At 36.9% G+C, this 22,568-nt stretch overlaps 2 protein-coding genes across 3 annotated transcripts; one reads left to right on the top strand and one right to left on the bottom strand.

Annotated features, from left to right (window-relative positions):
* The first annotated feature begins 5,330 nt into the window (after positions 1-5,330).
* On the top strand, positions 5,331-11,032 carry LOC140784957 (uncharacterized). Of its 2 annotated transcripts, XM_073132601.1 has the most exons (4): positions 6,134-6,496; positions 7,451-7,599; positions 10,026-10,183; positions 10,282-11,032. In XM_073132601.1, the coding sequence occupies exons 1-3, from the start codon at positions 6,311-6,313 to the stop codon at positions 10,162-10,164; spliced, it is 474 nt and encodes a 157-aa protein (XP_072988702.1). In that variant the 5' UTR covers positions 6,134-6,310; the 3' UTR covers positions 10,165-10,183; positions 10,282-11,032. The 2 variants fall into 2 exon arrangements, with proteins under 2 accessions (XP_072988700.1, XP_072988702.1); XM_073132599.1 differs by having other exon boundaries at positions 5,331-6,496; positions 10,026-11,032.
* Positions 11,033-13,905: 2,873 nt separating this feature from the next.
* LOC140784462 (dof zinc finger protein 1) lies at positions 13,906-17,335 on the bottom strand. Its single transcript, XM_073131882.1, has 2 exons — positions 17,106-17,335; positions 13,906-16,351 (listed from the first exon to the last, which is right to left on the bottom strand). Exons 1-2 carry the CDS (start codon positions 17,127-17,129, stop codon positions 15,317-15,319), a joined length of 1,059 nt encoding a protein of 352 aa, XP_072987983.1. The 5' UTR covers positions 17,130-17,335; the 3' UTR covers positions 13,906-15,316.
* Positions 17,336-22,568: the final 5,233 nt, after the last annotated feature.

Genomic DNA, 22,568 nt, shown 5'->3' with positions numbered 1-22,568 from the left:
GAGAGAGAGAGAGAGAGGAACCCCTAAGCTTCAACCCTCGAGCTCCTCGGCTCTTCCTTTAATGGGGCGGACTTCGAGGGGAAGAGGGAGAGAGAGAGGAGGAGAGAAGTTTTTTAGTAAAAGGAGTGGCGAACTGGGTTTCAATCCGAAGGCGGTTTTCCGTTGAAAGGAAAGAAACGGGTCGGAGTTGGGAGGGGTAGGTAGTTATATAAAGAGTCTGGAGTGGAACAAGATCGGCGAGTTTTTGGCGAGGATATCTATGGTGAGAATATAACGGGGAAATGCCTGTTAATTACCGGATATAGGCCATGCCCCTCTTAATCTCACATTAAGTGGAATAATCCAAGATTCTATGGGATACTTAGGAGAAGGACGAAAAGTACACAGTTTCGTCCACACATGCAATCCATCTAATGAAAAATATGATTCTAAAACTGTGATGTCTCTCTCTCTCTCTCTCTCTCTCTCTCTCTCTCTCTCTCTCTTATCTCCTTCGCATGCGTCTGAAAAATGCTGCACCAAATATCCCACGGTGCCAGTTCTATGGACCATGCATGCATGTTTGAGTTTGAAACCCTAAGCTAGATACATTATAGAGTTTTAAGTATAGGAGTTAAGGAAATATTAACTAGTTTCTAGAGCCAACCACAGACTGCTGCCAATTTTACTCTCCGGCCTACTGCAGAAGTTTCAGACAATCTTCTGTCATTAAAAGTCTTCCTGGCTTAGTGTGTAAGGCTTTATGCGTTGGTTGCTTATTTGATCTCCATTTCTTTCTCTAGTTGTAGTCCCACATTGTCACCTTGCAATATTACATATCTTTCAGATTAAAAACACAAAGGCTGTATGATATCTAAATTGATCAGGAAAGAAGGGCATCATATTATAACTTGTACAGGCCTGAGCTGTGCCTCATGATCATCTCTTTCTATCTGTGGCTCTGTCTCTCTCTGTGTGTATGTGTGTGTGTAAACAGCCTTAATTTGAGGGGATCCCACAGTCCACCACCCCTAAGCTTTTGGGATCACCCGTCACTATCTCAATCAAAAGTTTTAAGTGGTATCCTTCCACCTCTCTCTCTATCTCTCACAGTTCTAAGAGCAGTGGGTATTGTAAGGTCCACAACCATAAAGCTAGCTTAGAAGATCATGCATCATTCCACATAATGGATGTCTAGGAAAATAGTACAAACCACTTCCTTACACCTCTCGAGATAAGCCTCACTCATCCTCCTTTTAAAGAATAAATCCCACACAAGCATAGGAATCTTGACTAAGACCACTAGTCATGCCATCACATTAAATCCAAGAAAGGAAAAAAAGGGAACTCCCAACCCCATGTTAAGTTTGGATATATATATATATATATATATATGATCCCTAAGATTAATTTGCAAAACCTACCCACAAAGCTCACATAGCCTTTGCTTTTTTTCTTCTTTTCACACTCTTGGGACCACTCAAGTGATTATTATGCTCTTGTTAATCCAATCATCTTTGCTTGCATATGATTGAGAGCCTACCAAAGGAATATTTCTAGGGTTTCTTCCCTTGTTTGTATGTCTGCACTTGTAATTATTTCTTGGGTGTGCTCTTGTGCAACCCTAACCCCCTCCTGCCCACCACCATCATCTTGTAGGTTGGTAAAGCTGTTCATAAAGAGAGGAGAGAGATAGAGAGATAGTGAGGAAAAAGGGTGAGGTCCACCACTAGCAGCTACAAAACACGAAGCTTTCCCATTATACTCGGCATCAAGGCCTATGGTTTTGTCTCCTCAAGCTTTCCCCAGTGTCCCCCCTCCATCATGGCCGTTGATAACAAGGGTCAATGGCATCAAAAAGGATTGCTTTTTTATCGTTCTCATTTCCATCTCTTTTGTGGAAAGAGGGATGGTAAAAAGAAGGGCAGGGTGCTGCTACTGGATGTGGATAGTACCCAAGGAAAAGACAGCCAGCCAGCCATGTGCTCCACTATACTGGATGCCATAGAGCTCCTCTCTTTTGTTTACTGGATCTTAGCTATGAGCCTCTTCCTTTATGAATTTATTATCCATTGGTGAACTCCATATATTGTACTTCCTTGGAGTGCTTGTAGAAAGTTTTTCTTTGCATTTGAATATTATTAGTTCATTGTTGAATAAAGTTTAAGTTAACCTTATTTTCTTTATGTTTGTAAGACTCCTTTTCGTTCTGCATAAAGCTAGCTAGCTAGCTCGTCTAATTAGTTAAAACTTTTTTAAAATTATATTCTATGGTATAAACTAATTGTAGCCTGCTTTCTTGATCAGACATGATTAAAAATACCTAACAGTTATTATTAGTATCCTAATAGCTAATGACACCAACCATATATATAGAGAGAGAAAGAGAGAGAGGGAGAAGTTGAGTGCTTCAGCAAGGCTTGTGCTACATGGTCAAGAAAAAATGGATTAGCTTAGTTAATTAGATAGTGGAAAATCTTCACAGCATCATTGCACCTAGAAATTAATAGTCACGAGATTAAATTAATACAACGACATTTGGACTAGCTATAATACAATATCTACATACTTTGCATCCTTACTAGTGCATGAACTAGTACTTCAAGCTTTACCTGGCTACAGTTTGCTTTATGGAATTGATTAATTAATTAAGCTAGCATACTAACCAATACTTAATCTATATACGCGACTCTTTGTTGGGCCAATATACGCAACCAATATTAACCAATAATTAAACGGGTCATATTTCTTACCTACGTGCATGGCGAATTCAAAATGCTACGACGGCAGCTAAGCTGACGGTGGGTAGTAGATCGAAAATGAAGTATTCAACAAAGGCCAACTTCCGATCGAGGACTGAGTAGCAGTCGTTATCGTTAACGCGGGGATGCCGTAGAGATTACGAAATGTTGCTCTAAGAAAAGAAAATTAACCTTATTCTATGTATCTCTATATATATGGCGTCGTCCTTCAGAGATGTCAGCTTGTGAGGACTTGGGATATATATAAAGATTGGAAGTGATAGATCGACTGTGACGGTGGCCATGGGTAGAGAGACCCAAATAGGCAAGTTATTAAGTTTTAGTAGAGACCCAAATAGACCCAGTAGTGCAATTGGGAGTACTAGTGTGGGGCTGAGACGGTGATAGTTCTGATCGAATGGTGCGGGACCACCCATAAGTGGGGTTTACGACTTAGGGAATACAAAGATCTCACTTGGACCACCAACTTGGGATGCTCAATCTTACTTAGATTCTTGTGATAATATTTGTATATCTATATTCTATGTATCATTGCCTATGACCGACGTTACAAGACTGACTCTAAACCTAAATAATTATTTTGTGATTTTGTGATTTAATGATTTTGTTCTATAGCTTTGACTTGATTGATAGCTTGATAATACAAATGGCTTAGAGCAGCAGTTTGACAGTACGACGACTTAAAGCATATCTTAACGGCGATAGTTTGGGTGACGCATATGGCTTGAAACATAGATTATGCATCTTATTATATTCGCTAAAATTTAGCGAGGCCTAAGTGACTCTTTATCTAGGGAAGATTGACTTTTTATTGAGTCCATATATAGCCTTTCGAATCATAAATGATCAATATATATATATATTCTAAAAGATTCTTTTGTATATGAATATACCACAATCTATATTTAGCCCAGTTCACTTTTTTTTATTACTAATTATTATTTTACTCTTAAAAAATATTACTTTAATTAATTATCATTTTAGTCATTATCTCTCTTTGTTTCTCATTCATACATTATAAAGTATATTTTAATTATTTATCAAATTATTATTCTAATTTTACTCTACATCAAGTGTATATATTATGCAGTGGATTAGTATATAACCAAACACCAAGACTAATTTATACCAATATAAGATATTTTATGCTAGTATCAGAAATTATAATAAATATACTACTATTTGTCTTTTAAAAAAAGCTTTTATTTTTACTATTTTATATATCAATATTTTTTTTTAATCTTTGCATGCATGTATCTAAATCTAATGAAGATTTGTAATAAGGAGCAGTTGATTTGCATAGAATAGAAAAGGCTATATATAAAGAACTTCATGGCTTCTAAGGAATAATAACATATATGCTCCTGAATCATTGACTATTTTTATATAAAACATCTTATTTATTTTTTGATATATATCTAGGATCTATCTCAAGCCTCAATTATGTAACACCTCCTAAATATTTCTTCTAATGAATTTTCCACTTAACTTTTTTTTTTCGTTTTTAACATTTTTCGTATATACCGTCAATGGTTAAAAATATTAGTTGAGAATGTCGGCGTGGGAAAATTAATAAAATAAGCAAATTTGTACGAAAAATAATAATAATAAATAGTCTAAGAGAAATTATCCCATTTAGCTGCATCTCGATCGTAGCAACCAACTTGTATCAAACCCATTGGTGGTAGACTAATGATTTGAACCCAAGCATTTAGTTGACAAGTATCGCATGATATGGAATCTCTTTGGTCCCCGGAGATCGATCAATTGGTGTGATTTGATTTCTTTCGGCCAATTAGCTCTATCAATATCAGTCAGCTTCATTCAAGAAGTTGACCAATGAGTTCTAGACCCAAAAAAAAATAATTAGAGGTTAAAATTTCATGCCCACAAATATAATAATCAAGACTTGCTTCGAGAATAAGTTTGTGTTAGAAATTAATGCAAAAGTAGTAAGATCTTCGTACTGGTATGCATATATTGACCGATAATATCTTTCTTTATAAATATAAGGTAAGATTCAAATATCCTCGTGTGATTATATTAAAAATTAAATTATATTTTTGATCTTTCATGTGTATCACACTTTGCTCTCTTGGGCCTGCAATATTAAATAGAAGAAGATTAAAAAAGTTATAGGTGTATTTTATTTTAAAATTATAAAATAAAATATAGTTAATAAATGTAATAAAAGGATAAAGATAATTCAAATTATAGTAGAAATTTTCTTCAACATTTTATATATTAAGTTTGGATAAAAATTTTAATAATCCAATAAATAAGTATTTAAAGAACAACATAATTCTATGCAAAACCACATTGGAGCAATTTGTATAATTATATATCTATCTAGTTGAAATTCTTTTGCATTGTTGTTGGAATTCATCAATAGAGATAAGGAGGGAGAGATATATAAAATTAAAATATCTTCTAATTACTATATATGGTGTCACCTCATTTTTTTTAATACACTAAATTGGGCTAATCACTTGTATGATTGTATCACAATCATGGCCCTACATAATAGTAGCAAATATTCCATGCATTCACTTCCTCCGATAAAATGCCTGCTCTTCCTGCCAACCACACAGGGGTTTATTTATATATCAATATCAAGATCACTGGAGAGCTATCTTCTTCTCTCTCTCTCTCTTTTTTTTTTTTTCTTCCAATTTTCTCTTAAATTAATGAACAAAATATTCCAATCATAACCTGAAGTACGACACAAGAGACAGAGAATGTCGGACGGACTCCGCCTCGATCCGAACGCACCGACTCCGCCACGTGGCATATGAAACGGCGATGGTGCGAGTTCTCCCAGAGGCCGGTCGCCACCGCCGGGACCACGGCATCGGGAGTCGGACCGTCCGGCTGGGACGGCCGGCCGGTGTCGGGTCCTTTGCCGGTCGAACCGGGGGCAAGAGGCCGGCCTAGGTCGGACGGGCTGCCAACGTAGCCTCTCGTCGGGAGGATCGTACGGACACGTGGCGGTTGCGACTGTTTGGAGGATGCAGAGGGGATGATTGCCTGTGATGATGCCATGGTAACGTAATCAGTAAGCATTAAAGCGGAAACCCCCCCCCCCCCCCTCCCCCCCCAGTTCTGCCAGCTCAGCCTTAACCTTAGCCTTAGCCTTTCTCTTTTTCTTTTCCTTTTTCTTTCCTATATATATTTTTTAAAATTAATTTTATTCATCAGCAGCTTTTGTATACCAATCTATTCTGGGCTTGAAAATGCACAATGGGCCTGCAATATTATTGGTTGGGCCTATTCCTTGTACCTGGGCTTTAGATTTGATACGAGAAAATCGTTGAAAGAAAGGAAAGAAGATATTTCGGCCGTTGCGAACGGCACCGTAGAAGTCGTGTCCCGTGACGGATTTTACCCTTTCCCTCTCCTTCTCGTCTATTTCTTCTTTTCCGCCCGCCCCCTTCGCAGAAACCTCCTCCTTCTTTATACTGTCTGTCGTCTTTTCTCTCCACGACTCTTTTGTTTTGTTCCTATCTAAGAAGAATCCAAAACGCCCATCTTAATTATATCACAGGAGAAAAGAAGAGAGGGTTGAAGGAATGACGAAGCTGTACGCGCAGGCGTTGCCACCGACGGATCTAAACAAGAACACGGAGTGGTTTATGTACCCAGGGGTCTGGATCACCTACATCTTGATCCTCTTCTTCTCATGGTTCCTCGTTCTCTCCGTCGTCGGATGCACCCCCGGCATGGCGTGGACCATCGTCAACCTCTCCCACTTCGCCGTACGCCTTCTCCCCTCCTCGATCTGTTGTTATCTTGCCGTTGGTTTTTGATGAATTGGCCGATGGGCGATGAATCTGTCCATTTTGTTTTATTGGTACTCTTAGATGGTCTTATTTCCCGGGGTTCTGGGATCGGCACAGGTGTTTCGGCCCATCTCTTTGTAGGAATTATAATGCACGTATCTTCTTTTTTAATAAATTTAGATATTGGGTTTGATATTAGATGATTTCGTGGTTAAATTGAGGTGAATGATAAAGGAAATCGAAGGGGTATTAAATTTAGATGCATGAGAGCTAAAAGGCGCTACCTTTCGTTCGTCTTTTAATAGGAGAAAGTTGTCGCGGAAGTCCGCCTGATTTGGTGCAATTAGGGCACGAGACGTACGTTCTTCCTAGTGGCCAAGATTTAAGGAAGTTTTTAATATGTCCGCGTGCAAGTAAACTTCGCTTAGTTCTTCCAAGCTCTATCCTCTGCTAGTTCTCATGTACGAGTTTTCTCTAGATTTTCTTTTAAAGATATCATGGTTTGTTTACGTTTGAACCGAAACCAATTATGTCAAGCCTGTGCATCAGTTCTGGTTATAAATATTCCGACTCATTGGTTGGTGGCAAGATTTGTTACCCTTTAGGAGTCATGTAATGAAACCTATGGTCTATGCTGTGAAACAGGAGATACCATGCAGAGCTATTCCCTCTACGTGTCTTGATTCGGAATTGAGTTTGCTTTAAGGACGTGGATACTGTCATGCGTCTTAGGTAGAAACGTACTTTTGTTTAAACTAGAGACAGCAATGTTTTTTTAATGTGCTTTAAGTGTTGCTTTGTTCTATTGGCTGAAAGTAAATTCTTTTAAGGTTTTCATATTCCTTATATGGTTATCTGTTCGCTGATATTCTCTACATGTTCCGCCTCTCCCAATTTTGCTATTTTCCCTGATGAAATCTTGCATTTCAGATAACTTATCATTTTTTCCACTGGAAGAAGGGGACTCCCTTTGCTGACGACCAGGGTATCTACAACACTTTGACCTGGTGGGAGCAAATAGACAATGGCAAACAACTCACTCGCAATAGAAAGTTCTTGATTGTGGTACCTGTTATTCTGTAAGTATTCTTTCATCTTCCCATTTTCAGTTTGGACGCTGCTTGTGGCATGTAAATGCAGAAGGAACAATGTGCATTATCCACTACAACTCATTTACCATTTTATGCCAGTTTATTCTTTTACATTTGTATTTTGTCTCTTGGTACACAATGCATGGGCTTGTAGATGCAACTCTAGCTTCATTTGTCCATGCTAGAACTGTCTACTATGTAGGACTTCTTCGGTCATATTTCTTTCTTTAGAGTTCTTTTTATGTGCTTGGCAGGCTGTGCAAAAGGCAATGCAATGTAAGAAACTTTAATTGCAGACATGAATGTAACTAAACAGCAATTGAAAGAGGTAGAGCAACTGGAAAAACTATCCCAACTCAATCAGTAGGATAATCATCCCTACCTCTAATTATCATTCTTAACATTAGAACTTTCGGAAATCTCATAAACTTTCAAGTGCTGTAGTTTCTTAGTACAAGAAGAAGATGCTATGAAGAAATTTCGACAATTTTAAGGTTGAACTCTATAGTTACTATTTACCTTATTATACACTTATAATTAAAATTTGAGGTGATTATTTATCATTGCGCTGTTGTCCTTACCATGGGTAACTGGATCACAGGTTTTGATATAGTTTTATAAAGTGACTAAACTTGTATCTGGCGGATTCTGGCAAGATCTGTTCTGTAATAAGATACTCCACATATTTTTAATTCTATCTAACTTTTAATATATTCTTTACAGATATTGTTATACTGGCAAGATGTGTTTTGTGGTAAAAGAATGTATAATTTCATTCTGATGACACTAACATGCTCAAGATTCTGGATATGCAATATAAATACATATCTGGTTGAACTCGAAGAAATACTATTTGTCCTCTGATATATTGGTTGCAGATTCTTGTTGGTATTATAATTATTTTCGGTAGTAGTAGTAGTATGATTCTATTTGCTAGAGAGAAATGTAGAATTTTTGTATGTGGAATGGGGAGGTGACACTTGCAGATGAGAAATTAATGTTGGAGGAGCCATTTTTAATTCCCACCTCGAAAAGCTGATCCAAAACCAATTAGTTTCCGCTCCTATTCCCCCTCCTGTAACAAATAATTCTACATCCCCATCTGACCTTCTCCCTTTCTTTTGTCTTCATGCATGGACCTCTATCCCATTCTCCCTCTCTTTAGCAGTTTAGCCAACAACACCATCACATGTCTCCATTCTCCAATCAATATATCACTTTACCTCCTCTTCTGGTTCCACTTGACCCATTTTGACCGTTCTTTTACACACTGAAACTGACTTCACAGATGGACTTCTGAGCATACTAACCACATTTAATCTGCTGGAGATTGACTATTTCATATTTCTTAATTATTTGGAGTTCTAAACTCCAAAATCTAACTACACAGTTGCATCAACCCTTCTTACACAACATTTGTATATGTTTGTTAGTGTTGATAGACCATACTAAATTCCCTTTGTTTATGCACCTTATGGTATTTATTAGATTGTTCTTATGCTACAAGTTTGATGAAAAATGTATGTACTACTTCTCAATGGCCTTGTTTGATCCTCACCTTTCTGTTGCCATATGTTACAGAAAATAACAAACTCCAGGACAACTGATAAGAACATGCTTATAGTTATACAAACATGTACATTCTAGTATTTGTGTGATCTTTGTTACTTGAGGTTCTCAATTTGATTTTGTACCATATGGACCAAAAAAGGTCTCAATTTTGGTGATAATTCTACAATTAGAGAGGGTGTTGCCTAATATAATCACCTAATGTTGGTTAGCTTTGTTGCTCTTATGTTCCGTTCACTTTAGAAATATATTTTTTTTATTCTAAAATACAATTCTTATTTTAGAAGCACAATTAAACATCATAATAATCTCAGTCTAGAATACAAATATTATTAATCAAAATTGCATCTTACTAATTTTTTCTTGATATATGTCCCATTAATTTACTTTATATCAAATCAAAGAGTATTAATAGTAATTTAAAAAAAAATAAAACATATTTTTTTAATTTTATCCTTCACTTTATATCATATTAAAAATTATTATTACACTCTTATTCTAGAATACAAGTAAACATAAAATTAGTTATGCCTAGAATAAATATCTCATTTCGAAAATAATAAAGAAGATAGTTATTCTAGAATTGATCTTATTTTTAAAATAAACGATGCTTAAGTATCTTTTGATGTTGGAATCTTTACCATCTTTGTTATAAGATGTAGCATGCTCGTTAGTAAGATTTATAACAATTTTAAGATTCATTTTAACAAAGTGTACATGTGTCCATGTTTTTGTAGTTAACATTCTTCTGTTAGTGGAGAGATGCCTCCAGATCATAGTTTGGACTTTGGAGTATTTTATCAACTGACTAAAATGTGAGCGGTTCCTATACGTTTTTCTGGCAGGTACTTGATAGCTTCACACACAACAGACTATCAACATCCAATGCTTTTCCCCAATACTCTCGCAATGATCGTGCTGGTTGTTGCCAAAATGCCTAACATGCACAAGGTCCGCATCTTTGGAATAAATGCTGGCAGTTAAGCGGCACTGCTCGAAAGATGTAAGCCATTATCACCCTTGTGTTTGTTGCTGGATGCCGATAACCTACTAAAGTGTAAGATGAAGATCATCAGTAGATGTTCTGTAATTTCTGTACAGAAATATTCAGAAGAAGCTGGAAACGACGCTGTGCTTCTCTCGGTAAAACAAAAGTCGTCTATGGACTTTCTTGTTGCTATCGGCTTTTCCCTACAAGTACCTGTTGTGTGTTACCTTGTACAGTTCCTCATTCTACGAAGAACAATACATTGCTACAATTCGAATAAATAGGACCTGCTGCTGTCTGTGTCATCCCAAAGGTGATGATGGGAATATGACACAATTATTATTATGAATAGTCATAGAGGATGTCGGGTTATGCTTTAGAAATGAGACAGATGATTCCTTCATCTTTGACAGGTGATGATGGATTGTTTTGTCTATTAGTTCTAGGACTAATGACTTGATTAGGCCTCATCTTTGATATTGTCGGGGCTTGCTCATTCTCAGAGGTGGCACAATTAGAGTTTGGTTGCTGAAATGATAACAAGAAGACATGCATTGTTTCCCATGGTGAGCTGATTACAAAGCTTTCTAGGGATGCTCTGAGAGATTGGTGAATAAGGTTGAAACTATCTTGAAAGGAGAGGTGGTGTTAGGATTATGATGGGCTTTTGCATGGAAAAAGCTAAGCGAGTCTAAGTAGATGACTGATTTTAGAAGATAAGCTTTCGATGCTGATAAGCTAGACTTTATGTTGAGCTTTATGCCTGCCATTATTTTGTCTATTTGCTATTTTTACCATTATTTTTTATATGTATTATTCTGACTTACCATTAAATGATGATAGGTTGTTTTTTGAGGATAATAATGTGATCTGTTAATGGGCAAAATTGTTGATGATTGACAAGCCCAATAATATTGTCTTGTCCTCCCTTTCCATCACATTAATTCCATGCACAGTGAAGCAATATTGTGGCAGGAATATTTGGCAAAGCATTGGATGACTCTGACTTGAGATGCAAATAATTACTGTCTACAAGCTTATGGGAAAATAAAATATTAAATTAAATACATTTTATCTGTTTTTTTTACTTTGGATTAAAATTATTTTACCTGAATGTGTTTGTGTATTAAAGATGCTCCCTACATTTTTTATTAAGTTATAACGGTTAGATATGTTATCCAAAAATAACAGTATTGATGCTGCTCCTTAATTTCAAAATTTGGTACTAGGTTGAACAAAAGTTATTTATTCATCTGAACTTTAATTTGTACCATTAAATCATCTTGAATTTTATTTTAGAAACACACTTTTTTTAATAGAAATAGAATTATTTAAATCTTTATTTAGAAAAAGATTTGGCATTAAATTATTTAAGTTATTTCTTTTCAGCTCCGTTAGCAATGTTTGTATTTATAGTTTAGTTAAAAATGTAAGGAGGCAATACAAAAGAAAGTATAAGAGGTAAAATAATTTTGGTCCAAATAAGAATGCCTGCAGTTACATGAAATACTTTCAGGAGATTTATTAGGGTCAACTTGCATTTTTTTTAATTTTCATTCATATACTACTAGATATTATTGTTTGACCCCTTCATTTTATTTTTAGTGTCTCAAAATTGTCTTGATGTTAATTCTCTTAACAAATCATTATAATATTGATGATTTAACTATAAATATAAAATGATCTTTATATCCCTGCATAAATTTTAACCTATCCTTAAGCCTCCAATCCTGTTTAACATCTCGTTATCATCATGTACTTCAATTTAAGTTATAAAATGGCAACATCTCATTAATTTATCTCAAAACTGGGTGAGAATTTATTGCTGCTCAACCTATGAGATAATTAATAACAAGAGTGTCAAAGTAATTTAATAGCTCTCTTTATAACCATTTGATTTTTTATTTTCTATTTTTCGAGAGAGAAGTAAAGCAGTGTCGTTGGAATTTGAAACTGAGTACATCTATTTAACATGAGCCCCTTTGATTATATGAACACTATTCAATGACAATCATTTTAGTTTCTTACATCCGTTTGGACCACAAGGGATTAGAAATGACACCAGAAAACTTAGGGCCATATGGTAAAGCAAAACATAAAGGTGATTTTAATAAAATGGATAAGCTTATTGCTGATTTCAAGTTGGTTGAATAGTCGTTTCAACTTACAAACACACTGGTCCAATTAAGAGAGATCTAGCTTTTTCTCTACCAAACTGCAGAGGTCCCACCCACTTGGGGTTGGGTGGGTGCGAGTGGAAAGAGTTGTGGCGTCCAATTCACACAAACATATGACAGGGATCTCAAGACTGTAGCCATTGACTTGATGCAGATTTGAAGAGCCTTTTTCTACCATCCACTGATCGAGCAACTCCTATTACTCCTATTTCAGACCAGAAATGGGGTTCATGTGCAGTAGTTCTTCACCAATGAAAGTTATCAGTTGCCTTCAAATTCTAGACTATGGTTAGAGAACAAGATAAACATGTTAATTGTTTGAGTTTCTCTTTGTAAAGAAATAAAACTTATCTTTTTCTTCTATTTAAAATTTATAATTCGTATGATATCTCTACTGAGTTACCATTAATTTTTCTTTCCTCTCAAAAGAAATCCTCGTAATGACAAGAACGTACGAGGTACGTTGTAAATTATGTATAAACTGTTCTCTTATCTTTTTAGAAAGAGGAAAAGAATTTTATTTTATACTGGACCAAAAAAGAATCCCAACATAGACAGAAAAACCCATCTGTTTCTTCCCTTCTTTTTCACTCCAGATTGTTCTGTTCTACAAATAAATCTTATTTCCTTCCTTGTTATTCTCACTTAAATTGTGGCCAAGAAGGTACAAATGGCACTCCAACACATGCATGCCTTCCTCGAGAGAGAAAAAGAGAGAGAGAGAGAGAGAGAGAGAGAGAGGAGCATCGAATTCTGTGCGCCATCGTCTCGTGAAATGGTTCTGCTGAAACAGGCCAAACGAATAGATTCTTGCATCCGTACCTCATCCTTGTTTTTTTGATATCTCTAGCGACTAATGACGCTTCTTCGGTTGGGAGAGAAACTCGACGATATTTTGTTTACACTCGTAAGAATCTAACGATCATAGTTAACTTTCACCTTCTAAATTCATAATTTTGTACTTCAAAGTAGCATAATCATGAAGCTAGGAATTATGCCTACATTCCGCATTGCTACAACCAACTACTGTGCGAGAGAGAGCCAAAAAGAAATGCCAAACAACTGAGAGCAAGTAATAAATGACATCAACTTGAGCTATGGCATAAAGATATAAGGGGACGAGGACAAACGACTAGGAACTGTTAGCTAATAATCAAGTCGAGAGCTATAAATGACACACAATTACTATGTTGCATGCGAAGTAAAAAAAAGAAAAGAAAAAAGAAAGATCCACTGTATCTTTATCTACGAGCACAGCGGCTAAGTTATCCTGCTCTGCGACCATTTGTTTTTGCACCCATTCTCCTAGGAATACGAGAAAAGGAGAATTCATATAAAGAGAATTCATGTGGAAGAACTAATAAGAAGGCCACAATATCTTCTTTTTTACTAAAAAATAATGTATAGATATTAAAGAGAGGGAGCCCTACAAATAAAGTACACCAAGCATCACGCTAGATAGATAGATAGATAAGAGAAATCTAACAATCTTTTAAAAATTTGGGATTTAGGATGTATATCAATAAAGTAGTACGCATTCCTTAACAGCACGCATTAAAATAGGCGATAATGAAGTAATTTATTAGTGCCACCATCAACAATGTGGGGGGGGGAATAATTCCTCATCCCCCATCCCCCATCCCTAGGGGAATGTTTCTGTGGGACCCTAAAAGAGAGATGAATGCATGGGGAAGGGGAAGTGGCATGCCAGTTCATTAATTAAAAGAGAAAAAGAAACAAAGACATGGGAGGAAGTAATCATACATGGGTTTGATATATGAGTGGGCACGGGAAACATTAGGTAAAAAAAGAAGAAGAAACTTTTCGTTGGGCAGGTGAACTGGCTCTCCAATTGACTGCCCTTTCAAAATAGTGTGGGTACAGTGGTGGGGTGTAATTGTCATCCATCTTTCTTCTTCTTCCACCCTGCTTGTTTTGTTCTATATATCTATATCAAAACCCATGACTCCATGAGGAAAAAAAAGAAAGGGCATGATGGGGGTGAGGAGTGGGGGATGTACCTTTCAATTATAATACTACAATTTGCTATGCGTTACTACCGCTTCCAGATGGCCTAACACTTGAGATAAAATAAATGGGCATGTGAGGGAGGAGGGAAGCAGCCTTTGGGAATGAGTGTTGTCGTTGTTGTCATACCTACTTATTCTCTTCTCTGCTCCTCTCTATGCTTTCATGGCTGGGAGAATCTTGGTTGGGATGATGAGACAGGACGTCTCAGACCTGCTACAGAAGGAGTGAGAGATAGATGACATATGAAAAGCCAAAAGATAAAGAGAAAGAGAGAGAGAAGACACTGATATAATAATAATACATATTACATTCAAACCTCTTGTTTTGATGATATAAATAAACAAATAGGACATGGTTACTTTCCTTTTTTCTACTTTAGTTTGAGCACGCCAAATCTTTGAAAGTCCCACAGTTTTTAAGATACACAATACCAGATTATTATTTTTCCAAAACACATAAGATACATGGGAGAGCCCATCCTTCTTTCCCTTTCTCTCTTCTTGTTATGATCAAATGTGAATGGTGCAATACCTATAAGAAGTATGGTTATCTTCTCCCATGTTATCCCTGCAAAGGAAAATTAGAAATAAAACGAAAATAAGGGGGGAAAAACCACACCAAAAAAAAAAAAATCTAGGCCTCTCTGCTGTTTCTTTCACCACACATCCAAGATCCACCTTGTAAAAGACACCCTCTTGAAGCCATCCTAAAAATAAGCTTCACATGCCCACAGTGAAGTATGAAGAAGAGAATATGAGAAACTAAAAAGAAGAAAGTAAGAATCAGGTAGAACTCCATGTAATCACCCCTCTCTGTCTGCTGTTAGTCCTGAACAAACTCCAAACAAAGTCATTGATCACCACCACCACCACCACCATAAGAACACCAAAAGAGATAAAAATAAAGAAGTAACATCACTCTTCCTCTTTTCTCAAGTATTCTACCATGCTCCTCCTCCACCTATCATGCCATTCCAAAACCCAGGAGGATCCCCACCTTGCCCCCTATTCTGATCAAACGCAGCAGTTGTTGGAGGTACTACTGGCTTCAAGTCCTCAAATGGCAAAAGTATTCTATTCTCCTGCACCCCTTGCAAGCTTCCATAACCATTTCCAGCCCCTCCACCACCACCAATTCCATCGAGAGGAAAACTAAGTGTAGGAGGCCTGAACTCTTGTAAACCAAACCCAGTTGGGTACTCTGGTATCGGCATAGGCAAGAAGGGCCCCAGTCCTCTGCCACTCATCCCACTCCTAAGCAGCTCCATAGCAGAAAGGGCACCAATACCAGTGCATGGATTGCTACCACTGTTACTGTTGTTAGTGGTGTTGTTGTTCTCATTGGCTGCAGTGGTGTTGCAAGCACTGCTGCTCTCCAAGTTTGGGAAGTGATCATTGAACTCAGGCAAGCTATGGTGTGGGAAAGCAAGGTTGAGGTCCTGACCCTCGTGGAATTTTGGGTTCTGAGAAGAGGAGGAGAGGGAGATGTGTTGCAAGGTGAGGGGTGGAGGGAGCTTCCCTGAGGTGGTGCAGATTGCGGAGGTTGATGTAGTGATGTTTGAGGAAGCTGGAGGGGCGAGAGAGGTAGAAACAAGGGATGTGGAGGTGGAGGTGGTTGTGATGGAGGTGGACGACCTCTTGTTCTTCCTTGATCCACCACCAACTGGCACATTCCTAAGCGATCCACCCTCAGTCCAATACCTCCTACAAGTCTTGCAGAAGTATCTTGGCTGGGTGAGGCTGTAGTTGTTATAGTAGCAGAACTTGGTGTTGGTGGAGTTGCACCTAGGGCAATTGAGGGGCTGATCCTTTTGAGGTCTACTCCTCCTCTCCATTAGCTGAGGCCTGGTTGTGGTGGTGCATGTGGTGCTGCTTGTGTTGTTGTTGTTGTTGTTGTTGTTGAGGATGATGATGTTGTTGCTGTTGCTGTTGGCTGAGCTCATCATCTCCTCTATGGGCTTCATTAGCCCTATCTCCTAAAGGAAGCCAGATCATCCCCATAGGAACAAAGGAGAGAGAGGGAGGGAGGGAGGGAGGGAGGGAGGAGTATTAGCAAAGAGGATGTGGTAGTAGTAGTATATCAAACATTAATATGTAGATATATATATATATGGAGCATCTATATGAACAAGAAGAAAACAAAAGAAAAGCATACAAAAGAAAGGATCAAAGAGGGAAAAAGGAGGAGATTGGGAAACAGCTAACAAAAGATGAAAGAGAACCCACAAAGACACAAACACACACACTTTGAAGTTTGTATGTAGATTGTACATCACAAGAACAAATCTAGCCTTTTCATGCCACTGCTTTATTACATAAGCTAAAAGGAATGGGGGAGAGAGAGAGAGAGAGAGAGAGAGAGGAAAGTAAAAGGTAGGGAGAAGAAAGTGGTGTGCTGCTTTCAAGAAGATTAAAAGGAGGAGGTGACAGGAATTAAAGGCTTAAAGCCAAAGGAAAGAAAGGTGTGAGGAAAGAGATGATACACTGGTCTGATGAGAGAGAGTTCTCTCCCTCTCTTAAAAGGCAGGCACACCCTCTCACATACACCAAACCAAAACAAAAAATTCCACATCAAATTCATCAATTCCACAAAACCCAGTGCAATCAAAACAATCATCTCCAAAAAAATCCACACAGAATTAAAGCACCAAGAACAAGGAACTACCCAAGAAATAACCCAGAAACAAATCATACCCACAGCAAGATCCAAGACATAGATGCTAGATTTACCTGAGCCCACTGGGCTGTATCCATGCAAAGCTCTTGCAGGTAGTACTTGCGTGTCAAATCGCCCCTCTCCTGACCTAGAAGAAGAGAGCAATCTTTTTAAGAAGAAGAAGAGGAGGAGGAGGAGGAGGAGGAAGCCAGCAAGAGAAGAATGTCCAAGGCTGGGGTTAGTGGAATCATGATGTGGGTATTGCCTCTCATCTCATATCTCAGAGAGAGAGAGAGAGAGAGAGAGGTTGATAGTGGATTCGCTAATCTATTTTATTTTATTTCTTTACACATTACCCTCTATACTTTAGTCTTATTGCAAACACCTCCCTCAATTAGCACATCTGCGAATTGCCATGTCAAGCTGAGGGTGTGTTCTGCAAGAAGGAGAAAGAAATATAGAATGCAGGTGGGTATTTGCAAAAAAGACCCTCACATTTTTATACTCCCAATTATATATATATATATATATATATATATTTTTTTTTTTGTTGAAAATAGTATGATTTGCGTGTGTCTCTCTTGATTGGTCATTGCTACCTGTTGGTGAGCGCTGGAACAGTGTGTGAGTCAACCACAGGGTTGGTTTACGGTGGGGGTAAGCGAACCGACACGTGTGGAGGAGGACGTGGCACGTGTATCCAGAATGGTGGCCAGCATATGGGGCCCCCGACAAAAGCTTGAGGGAAGTCACGCTTGTGGTGGCCCACTCTTAGTGCGTAGAAGAAATCGGGGTGGGCTGCCGATTGTGACATGTGGAGGAGAGAGAAAGTAGGATTATTTTTTTAAAAAAGGGACAATATATAATAAGGTTAATTACTTCGTCGTCACCCGCTTAATTATACTCGATTTTTAAACTTTTACAATGCACTCGGCGTAAAGTAAAACGGGTAACGGCGGCGACGGAATTCGCATAATGACTAACTATACCCCTAACAAGTGAACAAGGTCATCAATTTAATTAGCAAAAGATATTAATTTGTAAAAGTACCTAAATAGCCTCATCAATTCTCCTCGTCACCCAGCCTTACGTTTAGCACCATCATGCCCGGCACCGTTGCGAGGAGTCCGCACAAGCAGCTAGCCCCCGAAGTATTTCCAACAAGTTTGGAGAAATTAAGAAAGAAGGGTCTCAAAGGACTCCACCCACTAATTAGACTTCATTGCGTTCTCCATCACCATCGCCACCGCAAGGATCCACCTCGCTCTTGCCTTCCACTCCACGATACCCCTTCCCCATCACAACCCTCCCTTTGGTCCCCAAACCCAACCCCATCGTCATCGACATCCAAATCCTTTGCATCAAAGGCCTCTGTCGCCCTCTTTTCTAGCATCTCTACCACCATACTCCGGCAGGCCCTCTTCTCCTCCACCCCTATCAGCCTTTACGACATCCTCAAGAGGCGTTGGTCCCCGACTGGCAATGATTTCTCCCTCCCCCTCCATCACAAGGTCCCTGTTTGGGGCATGTGTGATTAGCGCAGGAGCCGGCAACCTCACCGACATTACCATAATGTAGATGCAAGCCAATGGCTGCCTCCTTGTCGGTTAGCGCCGCAATTATCGCAGCGCCTTGGCGGTCGACGATGGTGAAGAGGAGGAAGATGATTAAGTCTTTTTTATATTAATATTATAAGAAAATTAAATTATATTAATATATAATTTTTTATCTTAATTTAATTAAAGAGTCGTATAAATATAAATGTTACGAGATTATTTTGAATTAATTTCGTCTAGTATGACTGCCACATAAGTTGACTTCCCCAATTTTTCTAACGGTATTAACAATTCTCGAAAGCCTATAACCATTGATAAAAAGTAAATTATCAAGCAAGAAGACACCAACTAAATAACAACAATGAAGGAAATACAGCTCTAGATGAATTCTTATGCAGCTTAAAGTCATCGTATGAGTATTGTGACTCAGGCAGTCAAAGTTACAACCTCATAAATCACGAAAAAGATTTGAGGGAGGAGCACAAATGCTAAGGCACGAGTTATAAAAATCCCAATCAATCTTACTCCTCAACCCACCAAACTGGCCGAACAACCAACGGTAGTCATCGACTACCATGGCAAGAGTTGGGAGGAGGCCAAGTGAGGAGCCCTCATCAAATTGCTTTACCCCATACCGAATCATTCAAATGGTGGCACAAGCCGAGCTAAGGCATATGTTAAGCTAGAGTTTTTAGAGTGAAGGGGTAAGAATGGAAACAATAGAAAGCGACGATAACAAAGAAAATTAAAATTAAATGGAAGGTGTAGAATGATAAATCCTTATTTTAATAAATCTCTCAAAATCATATGTTTTTTTTATAAAAAAAAGTTAGAATTATTTTAAATAATAACTCTATATTTAATGGTTTTATGATCAACACTTTGTGTTTGAGCTATTTGTGATCTAATCTTTTTCGTCTATAATTTTCATCTAACATTCCATTGTTATTCTAATTACCACCTCATAATTACTTAAATAGTGAGTATATAAGAAAAGTCTATCATAAAATTGCATACCTTCCTAACCTATATCAGAATAAGTTCATCCGGATATAGATAGAAGTAGATGGATAAATCAAAGTCGATATTCGAGAAAATCCGGATAGGAAACCTATCAGACCGGATCTTAGAATAGTGGACCCATTTCCAAACTAGAATAAAGCGTTTCTTAGATATCTTCAAAAGAGATTGCCTTTTAGGCTGTCTTGCTTGAACCTGCCAGTGTTTCATCTAGCCCCAAGTTCTTTCCGGATTACCATTTTCTCTTAATCTCACGGCAATTAAGACTTTAAATATTATTAAATTAAAATTTGGTTCAATAACAAGTTTCAAAAAGGGGATGGAATAAGGCCTAGTTAGTTATTGAGTAGCGAGGAAAATTAATATTTTGTTATTTTTTAAGACACTAATTAGATTGGATAAGTTTAATCTAGGTGTGCATGGCGAACAACTCTTATATCTCATAAAAATAAAAATAAAAAATAAATTTTAATTAGGGCTAAATGAGATTTTAAGTTTATATTTTTCAAAAATTTCACTCTGACAGTATGTTAATTCATCAACTGCTCTAAAACTTAAATAGTTAGATAATAGATATAATACATTTATTTAACACTTCCAAAATTTTAATCCTAATAGTTGCAACGTTAATTAAATAATCCAAGATGGCATGTATGCACATTTTCCATAAGTTAAGCTTATATTTCATTAAGATTCAGGTCTCTTTATATGCAGCCCTAATACTGTAATACTACTAGTTATAAAACAAGAGCAGGGTAATAAGACTTAGAATCTATGACATTTAAAAAATTTTATGTGGATAACATATTAGATGACTTCTGTCTCTTCTTCTCTTCTATCTACTATTACTTATATTTATTCATTACTATTTTACTTTTAGAAAAATGTTATTTTAATTAACTATCAAAGTGCCAATTTCAACTTTACATAGTATTAAGTAAAATTATTACAGATTATATAATATAATAAAGTCTCTTATAATAATATAAAAAATTAGGATAACTATAGTAATATTTATTAGCCATTAAATGCTGCATTGCAGCAGCAGGTGCTTCATTGTTGTTTCCTCTACCCGTACAACTTTCAGACCATGTCCTTTTGGCATTTGAAACAATACATTTAGGCATAGTAACAAGAGATTTGGAAGTTTATAGAGAGTCCTCGCTTGACATGAGTTGGAATTTTCGAAACATTTGCACATTAATGAATCTGTCACCTTCATGCTTCCTAACATCCTATTTATTGTATGAAAAATAGCAAGGGGGGTTGAGTGAGAGGTGTGATGTGATGCTTATAATTATTTTTGCCTACTGTTTAAGCTAAATTATTGGAAACAAACTTTGAGAAATTTTTGTTGGTTATCGATCTGGATCTTGTCATCCCAATAGGATTAATTGTATGTTTGCTAAGCTTAGTCCATGGTTAATTATTATCCCTAAGCGATGTAATAATCACATGCATTCCATTTAATGTATCTAAAAAGTGATGATAGCTCATAATAAAAGATTATCTATTTTCAAATCACACTACAAGACTTTGACAAAAATGTCCACCACTTAAATCATTGATTTGGGCCACAAATGCAAAGGACAAAGTAGGGAATCATGTTTAAGTATGGACAAATTAAGACGACTTTGAGACGAGAAGATTAAGTGATGAAGTTTTGGTAGAGCATGAACAGAAACCCTTATGGGTCTCACATTCAAACAAAATAAAGGAGAGAGAGAGATGGATGAGTTTTTCTCCAGTATCAACATCCACAGAACTATTATGTCGTCTTGCAGATTAGGCCACTTTTCAAGCCACCCCTGGCCCATTGTTAGGGGGAATATGAGAATAAGAAAAAGAAGATATCCAGGACTTTTCTTGCATGTTTTAGGTTTATGGCCAAAGGAATTTCTTCAGTGGAATGTGCAAGAACGACCACGAAGTTTCCCCTTTTGCAAGTGTGAACGAGTCGAAATCAGGTGAGAATCCATAATATACCTTGAGGATAAATAGGAAGTTTTGAAGCACTGCACTTTATTAGATTGCATAAAAGTAGTCATAGCTTATGTTATTCCTCTCATGTGTGTAAATAATTGGAGGACTTCCAGCGGTAATTTGGCAGTTTGCGAATCAAGAGCTTTCTATTAGACTTTTTTGGGGTTTTATTTCTTAAAATTTCCTCCATGGAAGGACTTTGATGAGTTTTTTTTTTTTGTTGTTGTTGCAAAAATCTAGCTAAATATCCAAATAATCTAGCCACATAAGAGTTAATCATTGAACATAATTACCCTTTTCTAAACCTCTCAGCAAATTGCTATTAATCTGGTCTTCAAATCGTCACACTATCGAGCTGCAAGGGCTAAGCCAAGTAGCCAATTTTTTCATAACCCACACCTAGGTTTAATCTCACGGCCTCTTATCTCGGGGATGTACCAACCATCTATGCGACAACAATAAATAGTTGGTATTGATGAGATCATTATATTGCTATAATCCAAGCAAAACGAAGATGTTAGCATATATGCAAAAGTCTTGAATTCTAGCATCTTCGTTGTGACAACTACAGACTTATATAAGATAGCTATACGCAAACCCAAAGAAATTGGGATAAGAATCCATTCCTACGTTGAAAGTCACGGATAACAATTTAATAAAATTATATTATAATTTCTTATATAACTGCAATTAAAGACTTTTAAATATCATAATTATCATTAAATTTTTTAAAATATTAAAATATTTTAATTATTTTAGAGTCATCATTATAATTATTTCCTAGTAAATATTTAAATTTAAAGCTCTATCCAAAAGTCTTGAATTCTACCATTTTCATCATGACAATTACAGACTGTGCAAATCCAAAGAAATTTATCAAAATTATATTATTATTTTTTGTATAACTGCTATTAATTTTTTTTTAAATATCATGATTATCATTGCATTCTTTAAAATATCATAATTATCATTGCATTC

This window comes from Typha latifolia, chromosome 3 (genome assembly GCF_019914945.1).
Source record: "Typha latifolia isolate L0001 chromosome 3, TyphaL0001v2, whole genome shotgun sequence".
NCBI classification, from domain to species: domain Eukaryota; kingdom Viridiplantae; phylum Streptophyta; class Magnoliopsida; order Poales; family Typhaceae; genus Typha; species Typha latifolia.
Note: the sequence above shows the minus strand (reverse complement) of the source record. Positions and strands in the feature narration are given on the sequence as shown.

Excerpts from the sequence above, each read along its gene's own strand:
- LOC140784462 (XM_073131882.1), bottom strand. The coding sequence starts at position 17,129 with ATGGATACAGCCCAGTGGGCTCAG. Across the intron at positions 16,352-17,105 it reads ATACAGCCCAGTGGGCTCAG|GAGATAGGGCTAATGAAGCC; the intron begins GTAAATCTAGCA and ends GGCTTCCTTTAG.
- LOC140784957 (XM_073132599.1), top strand. The coding sequence starts at position 6,311 with ATGACGAAGCTGTACGCGCAGGCGTTGCCACCGACGGATCTAAACAAG. Across the intron at positions 6,497-7,450 it reads TCAACCTCTCCCACTTCGCC|ATAACTTATCATTTTTTCCA; the intron begins GTACGCCTTCTC and ends CTTGCATTTCAG. Across the intron at positions 7,600-10,025 it reads ATTGTGGTACCTGTTATTCT|GTACTTGATAGCTTCACACA; the intron begins GTAAGTATTCTT and ends TTTTTCTGGCAG.